General features: G+C 46.2%; 1 protein-coding gene across 6 annotated transcripts in view; it reads right to left on the bottom strand.

The window, feature by feature from the left end:
- CHD6 (chromodomain helicase DNA binding protein 6) overlaps positions 1 to 21,072 on the bottom strand; it is a 136,930-nt gene that overhangs the window by 93,949 nt on the left and 21,909 nt on the right. For all 6 annotated transcript variants that reach the window (XM_056549343.1, XM_056549348.1, XM_056549345.1 and 3 more), the window contains exon 2: positions 7,092 to 7,141. In XM_056549343.1, coding sequence (XP_056405318.1) covers positions 7,092 to 7,118 — 27 coding nt within the window. In that variant the 5' untranslated portion in view covers positions 7,119 to 7,141. The remainder of the gene's footprint in view (positions 1 to 7,091; positions 7,142 to 21,072) is intronic.

The following is a 21,072-nucleotide window of genomic DNA, read 5'->3' as shown; positions in this document are numbered from 1 at the left end:
TAATGTGGGGAACCTGCTGCCTACCTAATGTGGGGCCCAGCCTCACCCAGCTGCTACCTCCAGTGGCCCCCGGATAATTTGAGTTTGAGACCCCTGCTGTAAATTATGTCGTTGGGGCACTTGCTGTTTATTCCATTAGGTAGCATTGTCTTCCTGGGGGGACGACAATGCTACCTAATGTGGGGAGCCTGCTACTACCTAATGTGGGGAGCCTGCTACTACCTAATGTGGGGAACCTGCTACTACCTAATGTGGGGAACCTGCTACTACCTAATGTGGGGAGCCTGCTACTACCTAATGTGGGGGACCTGCTACTACCTAATGTGGGGGACCTGCTACTACCTAAAGTGGAGAACCTGCTACTACCTAATGTGGGGAGCCTGCTACTACCTAATGTGGGGAACCTGCTTCTACCTAATGTGGGGAACCTGCTACTGCCTAATGTGGGGAACCTGCTACTACCTAATGTGGGGAGCCTGCTACTACCTAATGTGGGGAGCCTGCTACTACCTAATGCGGGGGACCTGCTACTACCTAATGTGGAGAACCTGCTACTACCTAATGTGGAGAACCTGCTACTACCTAATGTGGGGAGCCTGCTACTACCTAATGTGGGGAACCTGCTTCTACCTAATGTGGGGAACCTGCTACTACTTAATGTGGGGAGCTGCTACTACCTAATGTGGAGAACCTGCTACTACCTAATGTGGGGAACCTGCTACTACCTAATGTGGGGAACCTGCTACTACCTAATGTGGGGAACCTGCTACTGCCTAATGTGGGGAACCTGCTAGTACCTAATGTGGGGAACCTGCTACTGCCTAATGTGGGGAACCTGCTACTACCTAATGTGGGGAACCTGCTACTGCCTAATGTGGGGAACCTGCTACTGCCTAATGTGGGGAACCTGCTACTGCCTAATGTGGGGAACCTGATACTGCCTAATGTGGGGAACCTGATACTGCCTAATGTGGGGAACCTGCTACTGCCTAATGTGGGGAACCTGCTACTGCCTAATGTGGGGAACCTGCTACTGCCTAATGTGTGGAGCATGCTACTACCTAATGTGGGGAACCTGCTACTGCCTAATGTGGGGAACCTGCTACTGCCTAATGTGGGGAACCTGCTACTGCCTAATGTGGGGAACCTGATACTGCCTAATGTGGGGAACCTGATACTGCCTAATGTGGGGAACCTGATACTGCCTAATGTGGGGAGCCTGCTACTACCTAATGTGGGGAACCTGCTACTACCTAATGTGGGGAACCTGCTACTACCTAATGTGGGGAGCCTGCTACTACCTAATGTGGGGGACCTGCTACTACCTAATGTGGGGGACCTGCTACTACCTAAAGTGGAGAACCTGCTACTACCTAATGTGGGGAGCCTGCTACTACCTAATGTGGGGAACCTGCTTCTACCTAATGTGGGGAACCTGCTACTGCCTAATGTGGGGAACCTGCTACTACCTAATGTGGGGAGCCTGCTACTACCTAATGTGGGGAGCCTGCTACTACCTAATGCGGGGGACCTGCTACTACCTAATGTGGAGAACCTGCTACTACCTAATGTGGAGAACCTGCTACTACCTAATGTGGGGAGCCTGCTACTACCTAATGTGGGGAACCTGCTTCTACCTAATGTGGGGAACCTGCTACTACTTAATGTGGGGAGCTGCTACTACCTAATGTGGAGAACCTGCTACTACCTAATGTGGGGAACCTGCTACTACCTAATGTGGGGAACCTGCTACTACCTAATGTGGGGAACCTGCTACTGCCTAATGTGGGGAACCTGCTACTGCCTAATGTGGAGAACCTGCTACTACCTAATGTGGGGAACCTGCTACTGCCTAATGTGGGGAACCTGCTACTGCCTAATGTGGGGAACCTGCTACTACCTAATGTGGGGAACCTGCTACTGCCTAATGTGGGGAACTTGCTACTACCTAATGTGTGGAGCATGCTACTACCTAATGTGTGGAGCATGCTACTACCTAATGTGGGGAACCTGCTACTACCTAATGTGGGGAACCTGCTACTACCTAATGTGGGGAACCTGCTACTACCTAATGCGGGGAACCTGCTGCTACCTAATGCGGAGAACCTTCTGCTACCTAATGCGGGGAACCTGCTGCTACCTAATGCGAAGAACCTGCTTCCACCTAATGTGGGGAACATGCTACTACCTAATGTGGAGAAGCTGCTGCCTACCTAATGTGGGGAACCTGCTACTACCTAATGTGGGGAACCTGCTACTACCTAATGTGGGGAACCTGCTTCTACCTAATGTGGGGAAGCTGCTGCTACCTAATGCGAAGAACCTGCTACTACCTAAAGCAGGGAACCTGCTTCTACCTAATGTGGGGAACCTGCTGCCTACACAATGTGGGGAACCTGCTGCCTACCTAATGTGGGGAACCTGCTGCCTACCTAATGTGGGGCCCAGCCTCACCCAGCTGCTACCTCCAGTGGCCCCCGGATAATTTGAGTTTGAGACCCCTGCTGTAAATTATGTCGTTGGGGCACTTGCTGTTTATTCCATTAGGTAGCATTGTCTTCCTGGGGGGACGACAATGCTACCTAATGTGGGGAGCCTGCTACTACCTAATGTGGGGAGCCTGCTACTACCTAATGTGGGGAACCTGCTACTACCTAATGTGGGGAACCTGCTACTACCTAATGTGGGGAGCCTGCTACTACCTAATGTGGGGGACCTGCTACTACCTAATGTGGGGGACCTGCTACTACCTAAAGTGGAGAACCTGCTACTACCTAATGTGGGGAGCCTGCTACTACCTAATGTGGGGAACCTGCTTCTACCTAATGTGGGGAACCTGCTACTGCCTAATGTGGGGAACCTGCTACTACCTAATGTGGGGAGCCTGCTACTACCTAATGTGGGGAGCCTGCTACTACCTAATGCGGGGGACCTGCTACTACCTAATGTGGAGAACCTGCTACTACCTAATGTGGAGAACCTGCTACTACCTAATGTGGGGAGCCTGCTACTACCTAATGTGGGGAACCTGCTTCTACCTAATGTGGGGAACCTGCTACTACTTAATGTGGGGAGCTGCTACTACCTAATGTGGAGAACCTGCTACTACCTAATGTGGGGAACCTGCTACTACCTAATGTGGGGAACCTGCTACTACCTAATGTGGGGAACCTGCTACTACCTAATGTGGGGAACCTGCTACTGCCTAATGTGGGGAACCTGCTACTGCCTAATGTGGAGAACCTGCTACTACCTAATGTGGGGAACCTGCTACTGCCTAATGTGGGGAACCTGCTACTGCCTAATGTGGGGAACCTGCTACTACCTAATGTGGGGAACCTGCTACTGCCTAATGTGGGGAACCTGCTACTGCCTAATGTGGGGAACCTGCTACTGCCTAATGTGGGGAACCTGCTACTGCCTAATGTGGGGAACCTGCTACTGCCTAATGTGGGGAACCTGCTACTGCCTAATGTGGGGAACCTGCTACTGCCTAATGTGGGGAGCCTGCTACTACCTAATGTGTGGAGCATGCTACTACCTAATGCGGGGAACCTGCTGCTACCTAATGCAGAGAACCTGCTGCTACCTAATGCGGGGAACCTGCTGCTACCTAATGCGGGGAACCTGCTGCTACCTAATGCGAAGAACCTGCTACTACCTAAAGCGGGGAACCTGCTTCCACCTAATGTGGGGAACCTGCTACTACCTAATGTGGGGAGCCTGCTACTACCTAATGTGGGGAGCCTGCTACTACCAAATGTGGGGGACCTGCTACTACCTAATGTGGGGGACCTGCTACTACCTAATGTGGAGAACCTGCTACTACCTAATGTGGGGAGCCTGCTACTACCTAATGTGGGGAGCCTGCTACTACCTAATGTGGGGAACCTGCTTCTACCTAATGTGGGGAACCTGCTACTACCTAATGTGGGGAACCTGCTACTACCTAATGTGGGGAACCTGCTACTACCTAATGTGGGGAACCTGCTACTACCTAATGTGGGGAACCTGCTTCTACCTAATGTGGGGAAGCTGCTGCTAATGTGGGGAACCTGCTGCTACCTAATGTGGGGAACCTGCTACTACCTAATGTGGGGAACCTGCTGCCTACCTAATGTGGGGCCCAGCCCCACGCAGCTGCTACCTCCAGTGGCCCCCGGATCATTTGAGTTTGAGACCCCTGCTGTAAATTATGTCGTTGGGGCACTTGCTGTTTATTCCATTAGGTAGCATTGTCGTCCTGGGGGGACGACAATGCTACCTAATGTGGGGAGCCTGCTACTACCTAATGTGGGGAGCCTGCTACTACCTAATGTGGGGGACCTGCTACTACCTAATGTGGGGAACCTGCTACTACCGAATGTGGGGAACCTGCTACTACCTGATGTGGGGAACCTGCTTCTACCTAATGTGGGGAACCTGCTACTACCTAATGTGGGGAAACTGCTACTACCTAATGTGGGGAGCCTGCTACTACCTAATGTGGGGAACCTGCTACTACCTAATGTGGGGAACCAGCTACTACCTAATGTGGGGAGCCTGCTACTACCTAATGTGGGGAACCTGCTACTGCCTAATGTGGGGAACCTGCTACTGCCTAATGTGGGGAACCTGCTACTGCCTAATGTGGGGAACCTGCTACTACCTAATGTGGGGAACCTGCTACTGCCTAATGTGGGGAACCTGCTACTGCCTAATGTGGGGAACCTGCTACTGCCTAATGTGGGGAACCTGCTACTGCCTAATGTGGGGAGCCTGCTACTACCTAATGTGTGGAGCCTGCTACTACCCTAATGGGGGGAACCTGCTACTACCTAATGCGGGGAACCTGCTGCTACCTAATGCGGAGAACCTGCTGCTACCTAATGTGGGGAACCTGCTGCTACCTAATGCGAAGAACCTGCTACTACCTAAAGCGGGGAACCTGCTTCTACCTAATGTGGGGAACCTGCTACTACCTAATGTGGGGAACCTGCTACTACTTAATGTGGGGAACCTGCTACTACCTAATGTGGGGAACCTGCTACTACCTAATGTGGGAAACCTGCTTCTACCTAATGTGGGGAAGCTGCTGCCTACCTAATGTGGGGAAGCTGCTGCCTACCTAATGTGGGGAACCTGCTACTACCTAATGTGGGGAACCTGCTACTACTTAATGTGGGGAACCTGCTACTACCTAATGTGGGGAACCTGCTGCCTACCTAATGTGGGGAACCTGCTGCCTACCTAATATAGGGAACCTGCTGCCTACCTAATGTGGGGCCCAGCCTCACCCAGCTGCTACCTCCAGTGGCCCCCGGATAATTTGAGACCCCTGCTGTAAATTATGTCGTTGGGGCACTTGCTGTTTATTCCTGTAGTTATTAGTTTTGCCCACCAGCTGTTATCCACTGGCGTCCCTGCGCAGACCTCAAAGAAGCGTCTTCAGCTTGTTCACATATGTCATATCCGACACCATACTAAACCTGATGGCTCGCCACATCACATTGATATGAATGGAGTCTCTGCATGCGTACATCTGACCTGACCTTCTTACTGCATACACCAGTGTTTCCCAACCAGGGTGTCTCCAGCTGTTGCAAAACTACAACTCCCAGCATGCTCCGACAGCCATAGGCATGCTGGGAGTTGAAGTTTTGCAACAACTGTAGGCACCCTGGTTGGGAAACACTGGCATTTACTCATGCAGAGAAAAGGTCAAATTTGATTGACAGCCAAGAAGTCTATAGGAATATCATGCTCTAATCTATAGGTCCTTTTACATAAAACCATTATAAGCAAAACAACCCATTATGGCCCCCTGTAAAAGGCAGATGAAAGAACAAATGTTAATAAGACAGACTAGTAGCTTACTGGCAGAACACGTTACATGCTGCCAATACAAGTCTATAGAGAGGGGAGGGGTGAGGAGTGAGATTGGGGGGGGGGGGGGGGGAGTTTGTTTAGAAATGGAGATAGCAAAGAGACAACTGTAAGTATTAGATCTCACTCTAGGACTCACAGCTTAGACCAGTGGTTCTCATCCTTTTTCGTGACTGTACCCCCAAATAGTGAAAGTATGTCCGCGGGTACCCCTCACGCGTAAGTATGCGCGGGACTTACGCGCGAGGGTTACCTGCAGACAAAATAAGTTTCCAGGCCTGTGTCTATCCCGTTCGGGTCAGGGACATCACACGTCAGGCCCGGCAGCCACTGCAGCTTATGTAGAGTGACCGCGGTACCATATCGTGAGCTGCCGCGGCGACTGCTGCGTCCAATCCCCGCCCTGCGCTGACAAATATTGGCCAGTGCACGGCCGGTATTTTTGTCAGCGAATTGCCGAACCCCCGCAAAGCCCTTGGCGTACCCCTAGGGGTACGCGTACCCCTGGTTGAGAATCCCTGGCTTAAGACTGTTCTCTATAATGTCCTCTATGCTGCTGCTTCTCAGAGTGTACACTATACATATAAGGGGGTAGGATCCCCTGCTCTATGACAGGCAAACTTTAAAAAGCTTTTCTGGAGACACGTTTCTACTTTAATACTGATCCTTTTGGGGTGAAAAAAATTTAAGAAACTGTATTTGCCTGCTGTCGATTCAACGACTCACTGTAGTGGCCCGTCTCTGCCAGCGATTGGCTGAGCTTGCATTTCCTCCAAGCAGATAGGAGAGGAGGAAGCGCCCAGCAGCAGGGAACGGCATAGACAAAGGATCGGCAGCAGGCGAGTACAGGTTTCTTCATTCCTACAGGTATTACGGAGCACTGGTCCCTGCCATACAATTCTTCAACACAGTACTGTCCCGCCTCAACCACCGATTGGCAGAGTGGACATGTAACACCCCCACCCAACTCGGAAGACTGTCACAGCAGGGACCGGAGCTCTGTAATACCCATGAGAGCCAGGAAGAAAAAATGCTTGTTGTGTTTCAGATTTTAAAGGGGTTGTCCAGTGAAAACTATCTTATCATCTATCTCGTGGTTTTCGCTGGACATCATTCTCACCAGGTAAGATTCCAGTTTATCAGAAAGGAATTTTATTGCAGCAAAATATACAGTATAATATATAGGATACCGGTCATGTGTAAGCTTAGAAGAGATCATTACTAACCTGTGACTCTTGTTTCTGTATTTTCATTATTATAAATTATTGTTTCTCATCTGGAATACAAACAAGATGGAAGGTTTAATATTCAGACCTGGTATAAACTGGAGACTGAGACCTGTGAATTTCATAAAGGAAACAGGTTTCTGACTATAAAGACAATAATCTGTCCCAAATGGTGCAGTGCCCAACCAGAGGGGGCGCCCTACTAGACTTAATATTAACCAACAGACCCGACCAGAGGGGGCGCCCTACTAGACTTAATATTAACCAACAGACCTGACCAGAGGGGGCGCCCTACTGGACTTAATATTAACCAACAGACCTGACCAGAGGGTGCGCCCTACTAGACTTAATATTAACCAACAGACCTGACCAGAGGGGGCACCCTACTGGACTTAATATTAACCAACAGACCTGACCAGAGGGGACGCCCTACTAGACTTAATATTAACCAACAGACCTGACCAGAGGGGCGCCCTACTAGACTTAATATTAACAGACCTGACCAGAGGGGGCGCCCTACTGGACTTAATATTAACCAACAGACCTGACAAAGTAACTAATGTGCAAGTAGGACACCTAGGGAACAGTGACCATAATAAAATACATTATAACTTGTTCTTCAATAAGGGAATCTCTCGAGGGGCCACAAAAACAATGAACTTTAGGAAGGCAAAGTTCAATCAACTCAGAGAAACCTTTAACAATACAAAATGTGATAATGTCCTCAAAAACAAGAATACTGACGCTAAATGGGAGACTTAAGAATATTTTAAGTTCTCACTGTAAGATGTATAAACCTTATGGGAATAAAAGGGTCAGAAATAAAAGAAAACCAATATGGATGAATAAAAATGTTAAGGGGGCAATAAATGACAAAAATAAAGCATTTAAACTTCTAAAACAGGACGGCAGTGAAGAAGCATTAAAAAGATATAGAGAAAAATGTAAAATATGTAAAAAACAGATAAAAGCTGCAAAAACAGAGACAGAAAGCCCCATTGCCAAAGAGAGTAAAATGAACCCCAAAAAGTTCTTTAACAATATAAATAGCAAAAAAAAGGTCAAAAATGAAAGTGTAGGCCCTTAAAAAAATTATGAGGAAGAAATTATAAACTGTGATCAGAAAAAAGCAAATATATTAAACAAATTCTTCTCCAATGTATTCACTGAGGAAAATGAAATGCCAGGTGAAATACAGCGAGATAAGGTAAACCCCCCAGTACAGGTCACCTGTCTAACCCAGGAAGAAGTACAGATCACCTGTCTAACCAAGGAAGAAGTACAGGTCACCTATCTAACCCAGGAAGAAGTACAGGTCATCTGTCTAACCCAGGAAGAAGTACAGGTCACCTGTCTAACCCAGGAAGAAGTACAGGTCACCTGTCTAACCCAGGAAGAAGTACAGGTCACCTGTCTAACACAGGAAGAAGTACAGGTCATTTGTCTAAGCCAGGGGAAGAAGTACAGGTCACCTGTCTAACAAAGGAAGAAATACAGGTCACCTGTCTAACACAGGAAGAAGTACAGTGCCGCCGACAAAAAATAAAAATAGACAAATCATCAGGTCCAGATGGCATTCACCCCCGTGTTCTAAAGGAATTAAGTAATGTAATAGAAAGACCCCTATTTTTAATATTCAAGGACTCTATAGTGACAGGGACTGTTCCCCAGGACTGGCACATAGCAAATATAGTGCCAATATTTAAAAAGGGTCCAGACTGGACCAGGGGCAATCGCTGGATGTCGTGTAGCTGGATTTTTCCAAAGCATTTGATACGGTGCCACATAAAAGATTGGTACATAAAATGAGAAGGATTGGGCTGGGGGAAAATGTGTGCAAGTGGGTAAGTAACTGGCTCAGTGATAGGAAACAAAGGGTGGTTATAAATGATACTTATTCTGATTGGGTGACTGTTACTAGTGGGGACCACAGGGGTCAGTCTTGGGTCCTGTTCTATTGAATACATTTATAAATGACCTTGAAGAGGGGTTGAATAGTAAAGTAGCAATCTTTGCAGATGATACTAAACTCTGTAAAGCGGTAAACACTACAGAGGACAGTGCACTGTATATAGTAGATAACACAATAGAGGACAGTGAACTGTTACAAATGGATGTGGATAGGTTGGAGGTTTGGGCTTGGAAGTGGCAGATGAGGTTCAACACTGATAAATGTAAGTTAATGCATGTGGGGAGGAAAAATCCGGGCTGGGATTATGTATTAAATGGGAGAACGCTTGGGACGACTGATGTGTAAAAAGGACTTAGGAGTCTTAGTTAACAGTAAATTTAGCTGTAGTGACCAGTGTAGGGTAGCTGCTGCCAAGGCAAATAAAATCATAGGGGGGCATCAAAAGGGGCATAGATGCCCACGACAAGGAAATAATTTTACCGCTGTACAAATCACTGTCAGACCACACATAGAATACTGTGTACAGTACTGGTCAGACCACACATAGAATACTGTGTACAGTACTGGTCAGACCACACATAGAATACTGTGTACAGTACTGGTCAGAGCACACATAGAATACTGTGTACAGTACTGGTCAGACCACACATAGAATACTGTGTACAGTACTGGTCAGACCACACATAGAATACTGTGTACAGTACTGGTCAGAGCACACATAGAATACTGTGTACAGTACTGGTCAGACCACACATAGAATACTGTGTACAGTACTGGTCAGACCACACATGGAATACTGTGTACAGTACTGGTCAGACCACACATGGAATACTGTGTACAGTATTGGTCAGACCACACATAGAATACTGTGTACAGTACTGGTCAGACCACACATGGAATACTGTGTACAGTACTGGTCAGACCACACATGGAATACTGTGTACAATATTGGTCAGACCACACATAGAATACTGTGTACAGTACTGGTCAGACCACACATAGAATACTGTGTACAGTACTGGTCAGAGCACACATAGAATACTGTGTACAGTACTAGTCAGAGCACACATAGAATACTGTGTACAGTACTGGTCAGACCACACATAGAATACTGTGTACAGTACTGGTCAGACCACACATAGAATACTGTGTACAGTACTGGTCAGACCACACATAGAATACTGTGTACAGTACTGGTCAGACCACACATAGAATACTGTGTACAGTACTGGTCAGACCACACATAGAATACTGTGTACAGTACTGGTCAGACCACACATAGAATACTGTGTACAGTACTGGTCAGACCACACATAGAATACTGTGTACAGTACTGGTCAGACCACACATAGAATACTGTGTACAGTACTGGTCAGACCACACATAGAATACTGTGTACAGTACTGGTCAGACCACACATAGAATACTGAGTACACTACTGGTCAGACCACATATAGAATACTGTGTACAGTACTGGTCAGACCACATATAGAATACTGTGTACAGTACTGGTCAGACCACACATGGAATACTGTGTACAGTACTGGTCAGACCACACATAGAATACTGTGTACAGTACTGATCAGATCACACATAGAATACTGTGTACAGTACTGGTCAGACCACACATAGAATACTGTGGACAGTACTGGTCAGACCACACATAGAATACTGTGTACAGTACTGGTCAGACCACACAGAATATCGTGTACAGTACATGTCAGACCACACATAGAATACTGTGTACAGTACTGGTCAGACCACACATGGAATACTGTGTACAGGACTGGTCGGACCACACATGGAATACTGTGTACAGTACTGGTCAGACCACACATAGAATACTGTGTACAGGACTGGTCAGACCACACATGGAATACTATGTACAGTACTGGTCAGACCACACATAGAATACTGTGTACAGTACTGGTCAGACCACACATAGAATACTGTGTACAGTACTGGTCAGACCACACATAGAATACTGTGTACAGTACTGGTCAGATCACACATAGAATACTGTGTACAGTACTGGGCAGACCACACATGGAATACTGTGTACAGTACTGGTCAGACCACACATGGAATACTGTGTACAGTACTGGTCAGACCCCACATGGAATACTGTGTACAGTACTGGGCACCAGTGTACAAGAAAGATATAGTGGAGCTGGAGAGGGTTCAAAGACGGGCAACCAGGGTAATACAGGGATTGGGAGGACTACAGTACCCAGAAAGATTATCAGAATTAGGGTTATGTAGTTTAGAAAAAAGAAGGCTTAGGGGCGACCTAATAACTATGCATAAATATATCAGGACAGTACAGAGATCTCTCCATGATCTATTTATACCCAGGACTGTATATATAACAAGGAGGTGACCTAATAATATATATAATATATCAGGACAGTACAGAGATCTCTCCATGATCTATTTATACCCAGGACTGTATATATATATAACAAGGAGGTGACCTAATAATATATATATATAATATATCAGGACAGTACAGAGATCTCTCCATGATCTATTTATACCCAGGACTGTATCTATAACAAGGAGGTGACCTAATAATATATATAATATATCAGGACAGTACAGAGATCTCTCCATGATCTATTTATACCCAGGACTGTATATATATATAACAAGGAGGTGACCTAATAATATATTTAATATATCAGGACAGTACAGAGATCTCTCCATGATCTATTTATACCCAGGACTGTATATATAACAAGGAGGTGACCTAATAATATATATAATATATCAGGACAGTACAGAGATCTCTCCATGATCTATTTATGCCCAGGACTGTATATATAACAAGGAGGGGACCTAATAATATATATAATATATCAGGACAGTACAGAGATCTCTCCATGATCTATTTATACCCAGGACTGTATATATAACAAGGAGGTGATCTAATAATATATATAATATATCAGGACAGTACAGAGATCTCTCCATGATCTATTTATACCCAGGACTGTATATATAACAAGGAGGTGACCTAATAATATATATAATATATCAGGACAGTACAGAGATCTCTCCATGATCTATTTATGCCCAGGACAGTATATATAACAAGGAGGGGACCTAATAATATATATAATATATCAGGACAGTACAGAGATCTCTCCATGATCTATTTATGCCCAGGACAGTATATATAACAAGGAGGGGACCTAATAATATATATAATATATCAGGACAGTACAGAGATCTCTCCATGATCTATTTATGTATCTATAACAAGGGGGCATCCTCTACGTCTAGAGCAGTGTTTCTCAATTCCAGTCCTCAGGGCCCCCTAACAGGTCGTGTTTTCAGGATTTCCTTAGTCTTTCACAGGTGATATAATTGTGGTGATGGCTGATTCACTGACCATAATCATGTCACCTGTGAAAGACTTAGGAAATCCTGAAAACACGACCTGTTAGGGGGCCCTGAGGACTGGAATTGAGAAACACTGCTCTAGAGGAAAGAAGGTTTCTACACCAGCACAGATGGGGGTTCTTTACTGTAAGAGCAGTAAGACTGTGGAATTCTCTCCCGGAGGAGGTGTCATGGGGAACTCTGTAAAAGAATATAAAAGGGGTCTGGATGCATTTTTGTAGAATAATAACATCGCTGGTCAGAGATTTATTCTTATATTTGGAGTCGGGAAGGAATTTTTACCTCTAGTACGAGGGTTTTTTGCCTCCTCTGGATCAACTCAGTAGGGACTCATTATGGATATAGGTTGAATTTGATGGACTCTGCTCTTTTTTCAACCTTATGAACTATGTTACTAATAATAAGATGATTAAACCACATGAACTGCGGCAAAGATACAGCAAAGACACAGCAAAGATGCAGCCGCGGTAAAGATACAGCAAAGACACAGCAAAGATGCAGCCGCGGTAAAGATACAGCAAAGACACAGCAAAGATGCAGCCGCGGTAAAGATACAGCAAAGACACAGCAAAGATGCAGCCACGGTAAAGATACAGCAAAGAAACAGCAAAGATGCAGCCGCGGTAAAGACACAGCAAAGACACAGCAAAGATGCAGCCGCGGTAAAGACACAGCAAAGATGCAGCCGCGGTAAAGACACAGCAAAGATGCAGCCGCGGTAAAGACACAGCAAAGATGCAGCCGCGGTAAAGACACAGCAAAGATGCAGCCGCGGTAAAGACACAGCAAAGATGCAGCCGCGGTAAAGATACAGCAAAGATGCAGCCGCGGTAAAGATACAGCAAAAACACAGCAAAGATGCAGCCGCGGTAAAGATACAGCAAAGAAACAGCAAAGATGCAGCCGCGGTAAAGACACAGCAAAGATGTAGCCGCGGTAAAGACACAGCAAAGATGCAGCCGCGGTAAAGACACAGCAAAGATGCAGCTGCGGTAAAGATACAGCAAAGACACAGCAAAGATGCAGCCGCGGTAAAGACACAGCAAAGATACAGCCGCGGTAAAGACACAGCAAAGATGCAGCTGCGGTAAAGACACAGCAAAGATGCAGCCGCGGTAAAGATACAGCAAAGACGCAGCAAAGATGCAGCCGCGGTAAAGACACAGCAAAGATACAGCCGCGGTAAAGACACAACAAAGATGCAGCCGCGGTAAAGATACAGCAAAGACACAGCAAAGATGCAGCCGCGGTAAAGATGCAGCACAGACACAGCAAAGACGCAGCAGCAGCAAAGATGCAGCAAAGACGCAGCCGCGGTAAAGACTCAGCAAAGACACAGCCGCAGCTTGTCATTACATTGTATCATTCACATCTTCTCGTGCACAAACCCTGGTCCATCACTCGTAACACTTACACATAGTTCCTATTGAATAAATTACAATATAGTAGTAAAAGCCACACAAAAAAAACATCTTAACATATACACGATACATAAAGCAAACACATGGTTGATTACTCAAATCGCACATCAGACGGGGGTAAATCCGCAACAGAACACAGGACCAGCAAAAGTAGTTGGGATTTCTTTAATTTCATATGAACAATGGAAAAGTCTTGGACCCCCCCCCCCGCCCCCAATCTGTATATACAGAGAAGCACATGGTCACACACTTTACTTCCCAGCTCCCTGCGATCTTTGTCTCACTGCGACAAAGAGTTTATGGGTCTCTTTTTGGGCAGTAAATCACTCGGACCCCATTACATCAAAGCTTTTCCCATTGTCCCGCGTAAAGTCAAATGTGTACAATGGCCCATTTATCAAACCGTGCGAGGGAAAAGCTGGATTTCCTATAGCAACCAATCACAGCTCAGCTTTCACTTTACCAGAGCTTATTAACACAGGAAAGCTGAGCTGTGATTGGTTACTGTGGGAAAATCTCTCTAGTTTTCCTCTCATTAACTTTGTGTGCGGTGAGTACCAGCTGCTATAACCAGCCGAGACTCACTATTAAAGGGGTACTCTGCCCCTAGACATCTTATCCCCTATCCAAAGGATAGGGGATAAGAAGTCTGATCAAAGGGGTCCCGCCGCTAGGGACCCCCGTGATCTCCTTGCTGCACCCGACATCCAATTAGAGTGTCGGGTGAGGCGCCGGAGGCTCGTAACTTCAAGGCCACACCCACCTCAATGCAAGTCTATGGGAGGGGGCGTCACACCCCTTCCCATAGACTTTCATTGAGGGTGTGTGGCCGTGACATCACAAGCCTCCGCCCCGCATTGCCAGTCATCCGGCACAGAGCGAAGTTCATTCCGTGGACCAAATGTCTGGGGCCCCGGCGATCAGACATCTTATCCCCTATCCTTTGGATAAAGGATAAGATGTCTAGGGGCAGAGTACCCCTTTAATGCAGAGTACCTTGGCAATCACACTAATATTCAGCATTTATCCCTTAAGATGTGGTGATCAATGCTGACAACGGCATCTAAAGCATAAAAATATAGTTGTCTGAGGTTTGGGCGCACTGACTGGACCCATTTGGCTGTCCAGATATGCTGAGAGTTGTAGTTTTGCAAACAGCTGGAGGCACACTGGTTCGGAAACACAAGGGTAGGGTCACACGTGCTGCATTTTGCAAAATATCCTCTGAAGCTGATTTTGCTATTGGCTTCAAGGGGTAGGAATATACGCAGCAGTAAATACACAGCAAAATACGGCACGTGTGACCCTGCCCTTAAGGGGTTAAAAACACATTGCGTGAATCTGTACAAGTCTATACTGGGGGCACCGCTTCAATCCACGGCGCGCAGGTCAGGGGACCCCGTCTATTCCTGCTTACGTTTTAGGAGGCATCGAAAAAAAACACAATAATGTGGCTGCCGGGCTCTGCGGCAGCGACAGTCACTGCATGTGGGTTGTGTTCTGGGCACATGTGACGGGGAAGGCGAGGTGCGGGGAAAAACGTAAGAAACGAGAAAAAAAAACAAAAAGACAGGCTTATAAATATCAATGAACCAAATCCTGCACGCAGCGAGACCAGCTGACTACAAAGCCTCCAAATTCTATTAGAGGAGGGGTTGACCCTTTGTCTGCCAGATGGTGAAGAATATAACTATATATGCGTGGTATATATATATATATATATATATATATATATATATATATATTATAGATATATATATATATATATATATATATACACATATACACTTGCACACACATATATTACTACACATCCGGATATATACACACTTTTATATATTTTTTATGATATACGGTGTGTACAGTGGTCCCTCAAGTTACAATATTAATTGGTTCCAGGACGACCATTGTATGTTGAAACCATCGTATGTTGAGACCAGAACTCTATGGAAACCTGGTAATTGGTTCTGAAGCCACCAAAATGTCATCCAAAAAGAGGAAAAGGTGAGGATTAAAGAAAAATAAGAAGATAACTAATATAGATAAAGCAAATCCTTATATATTAAAGTAAGAAAGATCTTCTGGGAGCTGTAATCGCGGTCTATGTCAGTGTTTCCCAACCAGGGTGCCTCCAGCTGTTGCAAAACTACAACTTCCAGCATGCCCGGACAGCCGTTGGCTGTCCGGGCATGCTGGGAGTTGTAGTTTTGCAACAGCTGGAGGCACCCTGGTTGGGAAACAATGGTTTATGTAGAGCACAGGAGCTTCTTCAGGGTCCTGTACAGAACACACAATGTCCCAAATGGAGTCACCCTTACTTGGTGTCCAAAGGAGCAACTAACCCTGGCACAGGTAAGGACAGAACTTGTAATTCCTCCCTGTACTGTAGGGGGCGCTACCAGACACCAGTCAGTGCTTATACTTCAGTAATACAGGTAAAGAGTACAGAACATGTAATACCTCCCTGTACTGTAGGGGGCGCTACCAGACAGCCAGTCAGTGCATACACTTCAGTGATACAGGTAAAGAGTACAGAACATGTAATACCTCCCTGTACTGTTGGGGGCACTACCAGACACCAGTCAGTGCATACACTTCAGTGATACAGGTAAAGAGTACAGAACATGTCATACCTCCCTGTAGTGTAGGGGGCGCTACCAGACACCAGTCAGTGCATGTACTTCAGTAATACAGGTAAAGAGTACAGAACATGTAATACCTCCCTGTACTGTAGGGGGTGCTACCAGACACAGTCAGTGCATACACTTCAGTGATACAGGTAAAGAGTACAGAACATGTCATACCTCCCTGTACTGTAGGGGGCGCTACCAGACAGCCAGTCAGTGCTTACACTTCAGTAATACAGGTAAAGAGTACAGAACATGTCATACCTCCCTGTAGTGTAGGGGGCGCTACCAGACACCAGTCAGTGCATACACTTCAGTAATACAGGTAAAGAGTACAGAACATGTAATACCTCCCTGTACTGTTGGGGGCGCTACCAGACACCAGTCAGTGCATACACTTCAGTGATACAGGTAAAGAGTACAGAACATGTCATACCTCCCTGTACTGTAGGGGGCGCTATCAGACAGCCAGTCAGTGCTTACACTTCAGTAATACAGGTAAAGAGTACAGAACATGTAATACCTCCCTGTACTGTTGGGGGCGCTACCAGACACCAGTCAGTGCATACACTTCAGTGATACAGGTAAAGAGTACAGAACATGTCATACCTCCCTGTAGTGTAGGGGGCGCTACCAGACACCAGTCAGTGCATGTACTTCAGTAATACAGGTAAAGAGTACAGAACATGTAATACCTCCCTGTACTGTAGGGGGTGCTACCAGACACCAGTCAGTGCATACACTTCAGTGATACAGGTTAAGAGTACAGAACATGTCATACCTCCCTGTACTGTAGGGGGCGCTACCAGACACCAGTCAGTGCATACACTTCAGTAATACAGGTGATTTACCAGTAAAATGCCCATTCTGATTGGTCAGTTCCTCCAGTTGTGACAAGTTTCGCAGATCTGGACTGTCTGTACATTGTATGTTGAGTCTGGTTTCAAGTTACAATGGTCCAGAAAAGACCATTGTACGTTGAAACTATTGTATGTTGAGGCCATTGTAAGTTGAGGGATCACTGTATATATTTATATATATAAAAAAATCTGCTCAAAAAATAAAGGGAACACAAAGATAACACATTCGAGATCTGAATGAATGAACTAATCGTACACCTAAACAACACAATGTAACTCCAAGTCACTGACACTTGTGTGAGATCCCACTGTCCACTCAGGAAGAACACTGATTGACAATCAATTTCACATGGAACAGACAACACGTGGAAATTATAGGCAATTAGCAAGATACCCCCAATAAAGGAGTGGTTCTGCAGGTGGTGACCACAGACCATTTCTCAGTTCCTATGCTTCCTGGCTGATGTTTTGGTCACTTTTGAATGCTGGCGGTGCTTTCACTCTAGTGGTAGCATGAGACGGAGTCTACAACCCACACAAGTGGCTCAGGTAGTGCAGCTCATCCAGGATGGCACATCAATGCGAGCTGTGACAAGAAGGTTTGCTGTGTCTGTCAGCGTAGTGTCCAGAGCATGGAGGCGCTACCAGGAGACAGGCCAGTACATCAGGAGACGTGGAGGAGGCCGTAGGAGGGCAACAACACAGCAGCAGGACTACTACCTCCGCCTTTGTGCAAGGAGGAGCAGGAGGAGCACTGCCAGAGCCCTGCAAAATGACCTCCAGCAGGCCACAAATGTGCATGTGTCCACTCAAACGGTCAGAAACAGACTTCATGAGGGTGGTATGAGGGCCCGACTTACACAGGTGGGGGTTGTGCTTACAGCCCAACACTGTGCAGGACGTTTGGCAGAGAACACCAAGATTGGCAAATTCACCACTGGCGCCCTGTGCTCTTCACAGTTGAAAGCAGGGTCACACTGAGCACATGTGACAGATGTGACAGAGTCTGGAGACGCCGTGGAGAACGTTCTGCTGCCTGCAACATTCTCCAGCATGACTGGTTTGGCGGTGAGTCAGTAATGGTGTGGGGTGGCATTTCTTTGGGGGCTGAACAGCCCTCAATGTGCTTGCCAGAGGTAGCCTGACTGCCATTCAGTACCGAGATGAGATCCTCAGACCCCTTGTGAGACCATATGCTGGTGCGATTGGCCCTGGGTTCCTCCTAATACAAGACAATGCTAGACCTCATGTGGCTGGAGTGTGTCAGCAGTTCCTACAAGAGGAAGGCATTGATGCTATGGACTGGCCGCCCGTTCCCCTGAATCCGATTGAGCACATCTGGGACGTCTCGCTCCATCCACCACAGACTGTCCAGGAGTTGGCGGATGCTTTAGTCCAGGTCTGGGAGGACATCCCTCAGGAGACCATCCACCACCTCATCAGGAGCATGCCCAGGCGTTGTAGGGAGGTCATACGGGCACGTGGAGGCCACACACACTACTGAGCCTCATTAGGACTTGTATTAAGGACAATACATAAAGTTGGATCAGCCTGTAGTGGGGTTTTCCACTGTGATTTTGAGGGTGACTCCATATCCAGACCTCCAGGGGTTGATGATTTCCATTGATAATTTTTGTGTAATTTTGTTGTCATCACATTCAACTATGTAAAGAGGAAAGTATTTCCTACGATTAGTTCATTCATTCAGATCTACGATGTGTTATCTTAGTGTTCCCTTGTGTATATATTTTATATATGTGTATATCTGGATGTATGTCACAGATTGAAATTTTAATGCAGGGCTTGTGCAGACACGAAACGCAACGGAGAGAGCTTCGGCGCTACATCTGCCATGGAGTCCCCGGCGTTCTTTCTGCCGCTTTCATTACGCTCAGTACGTTCCCTATACTTCCCTGCAGTGTTTTAATGATCTCCGTGGCCCAGAATCCAATAAGCAAACTTTCGGCTCAGCAAAAGTAGCCGAGTAGTCCCAGGAGGAAAGGAGCCATGTGCAAGACGGAGGGGGCGAGAGAGAGCGTCTACGTCCTTCAAAAAAAAAAATAAATAAATAAATAAATAAAAAAAAACGCCACATCCCTCGCTAACAGGTCTGAACATTAATCTCCTCCTGGCACAGTCACTACACCAGACAGACTTTGCTTTTCTGCTGCAATGTGCTCGGGAACGGCTGCCAGGAGCGGCCGCGCGGCCTCTTTTATTTAATGATCGGGGATCTCGCGGGAACTTGGTTGAGGAAAAAAAGAATATTCTACAAAAAGGAAAAAATAACGCAGATGCAAAATATATATATATATATATATATATATATATATATATATATATATATATAAATAGCGTAGAGAATGCGTTGTTACTTGCCAGACAAAGGGGACGGGCGCTTGTGCAGCAAAGTGAATCTTCTCTGCAATGAATCACTGGGCCCGGTACACCTGCTCCAAGGCCGAGCGTCCTACAGTCTATTACATCGCCGATACTGGCTAAGACCGTCTATACAGAACTCTATGATACATGATTCATATCAGCTCAAGTTATAGGTCAGCAAAAAAGATAAATAAGACCCCAAGATATAGAACTGATTAAAGGGGTACTCCGGTGAAAATTTTTTATTTTTAAAATAAACCGGTGCCATAAAGATTAAGGGGTACTCCTGTGCCTGAACCATCTGAACATCCGGTTCAGAAGGCTTGGAGCAGTAGCGACATCACAGCCCTGCCCCCCTCGAGACGTCACACCACGCCCCCTCCATTGATGTCTATGGGAGGGGGCGTGACGCCCCCTCCCATAGACATCAATGGAGGGGGCGTGGCGTGACGTCACAAGGGGGGGGGGCCGTGACGTCACAACCGACACCACTGCTCCAAGCCTTCTGAACCGGATGTTCATAAGGTTCAGGCACAGGAATACCCCTTAAAATTTATGGCACCAGTTGATTTTAAAAATAAAACAATTTTCACCGGAGTACCCCTTTAATCACTTCTATATCTTGGGGTCTTATTTATCCATTTTGCTGGGGCATAGGAGTACCCCTTTAAACAGATTTGTAAATGATTTCAATAAAAAATTCTTAATTCTTTCAGTACTTATTAGCGGCTGTATGTTCCAGAGGAAATTCTTTTCTTTTGGGATTTATTTTCTATCACGACCACAGTGCTCTATGCTGACACCTCTGTCCATGTCAGAAACTGCCCAGAGCAGCATGCGCTTGCTATGGGGATTTGCTCCTACTCTGGACAGTTCCTGACATAGACAGAGGTGTCAGCAGAGAGCACTGTGGTTGTGACAGAAAAGAAATCCAAAAAGAAAAGAATTTCCTGTGTAGTATACAGCCGCTAATAAGTACTGGAAGGATTAAGATTTTTTTTTTTTTTAATAGAAGTAATTTACAAATCTGTTTAACTTTCTGGCACCAGTTGATAAAAGTTTTCCACCGGAATACCCCTTAAATACAGTGTCATCACACAGTGTACAGGCGTCAGCATGATTTTGCGTGATTCATGCCGACAGTAAGTTGTGTAGTCCTCTCAAATGTTAGTGTGGTGTTGTCCCAGCAGATCTCCGGAGTGCACGGCCTGTATAACAGGGTTTAATGTTGTGTCCCCTCAAAATAACACAGCCAATAATATCTGAACATAACAAAAGTGAGGAGACCCCTAAGTGGAAATGTCAAAATTAGGCACAAAGGGGGATATTTATCAAAACCTGTGTAGAGGAACAGTGGCGCAGTTGCCCATAGAA

This window comes from Hyla sarda, chromosome 12 (genome assembly GCF_029499605.1).
Source record: "Hyla sarda isolate aHylSar1 chromosome 12, aHylSar1.hap1, whole genome shotgun sequence".
Taxonomy (NCBI): domain Eukaryota; kingdom Metazoa; phylum Chordata; class Amphibia; order Anura; family Hylidae; genus Hyla; species Hyla sarda.
This window is presented reverse-complemented; position numbering and strand designations above follow the sequence as displayed.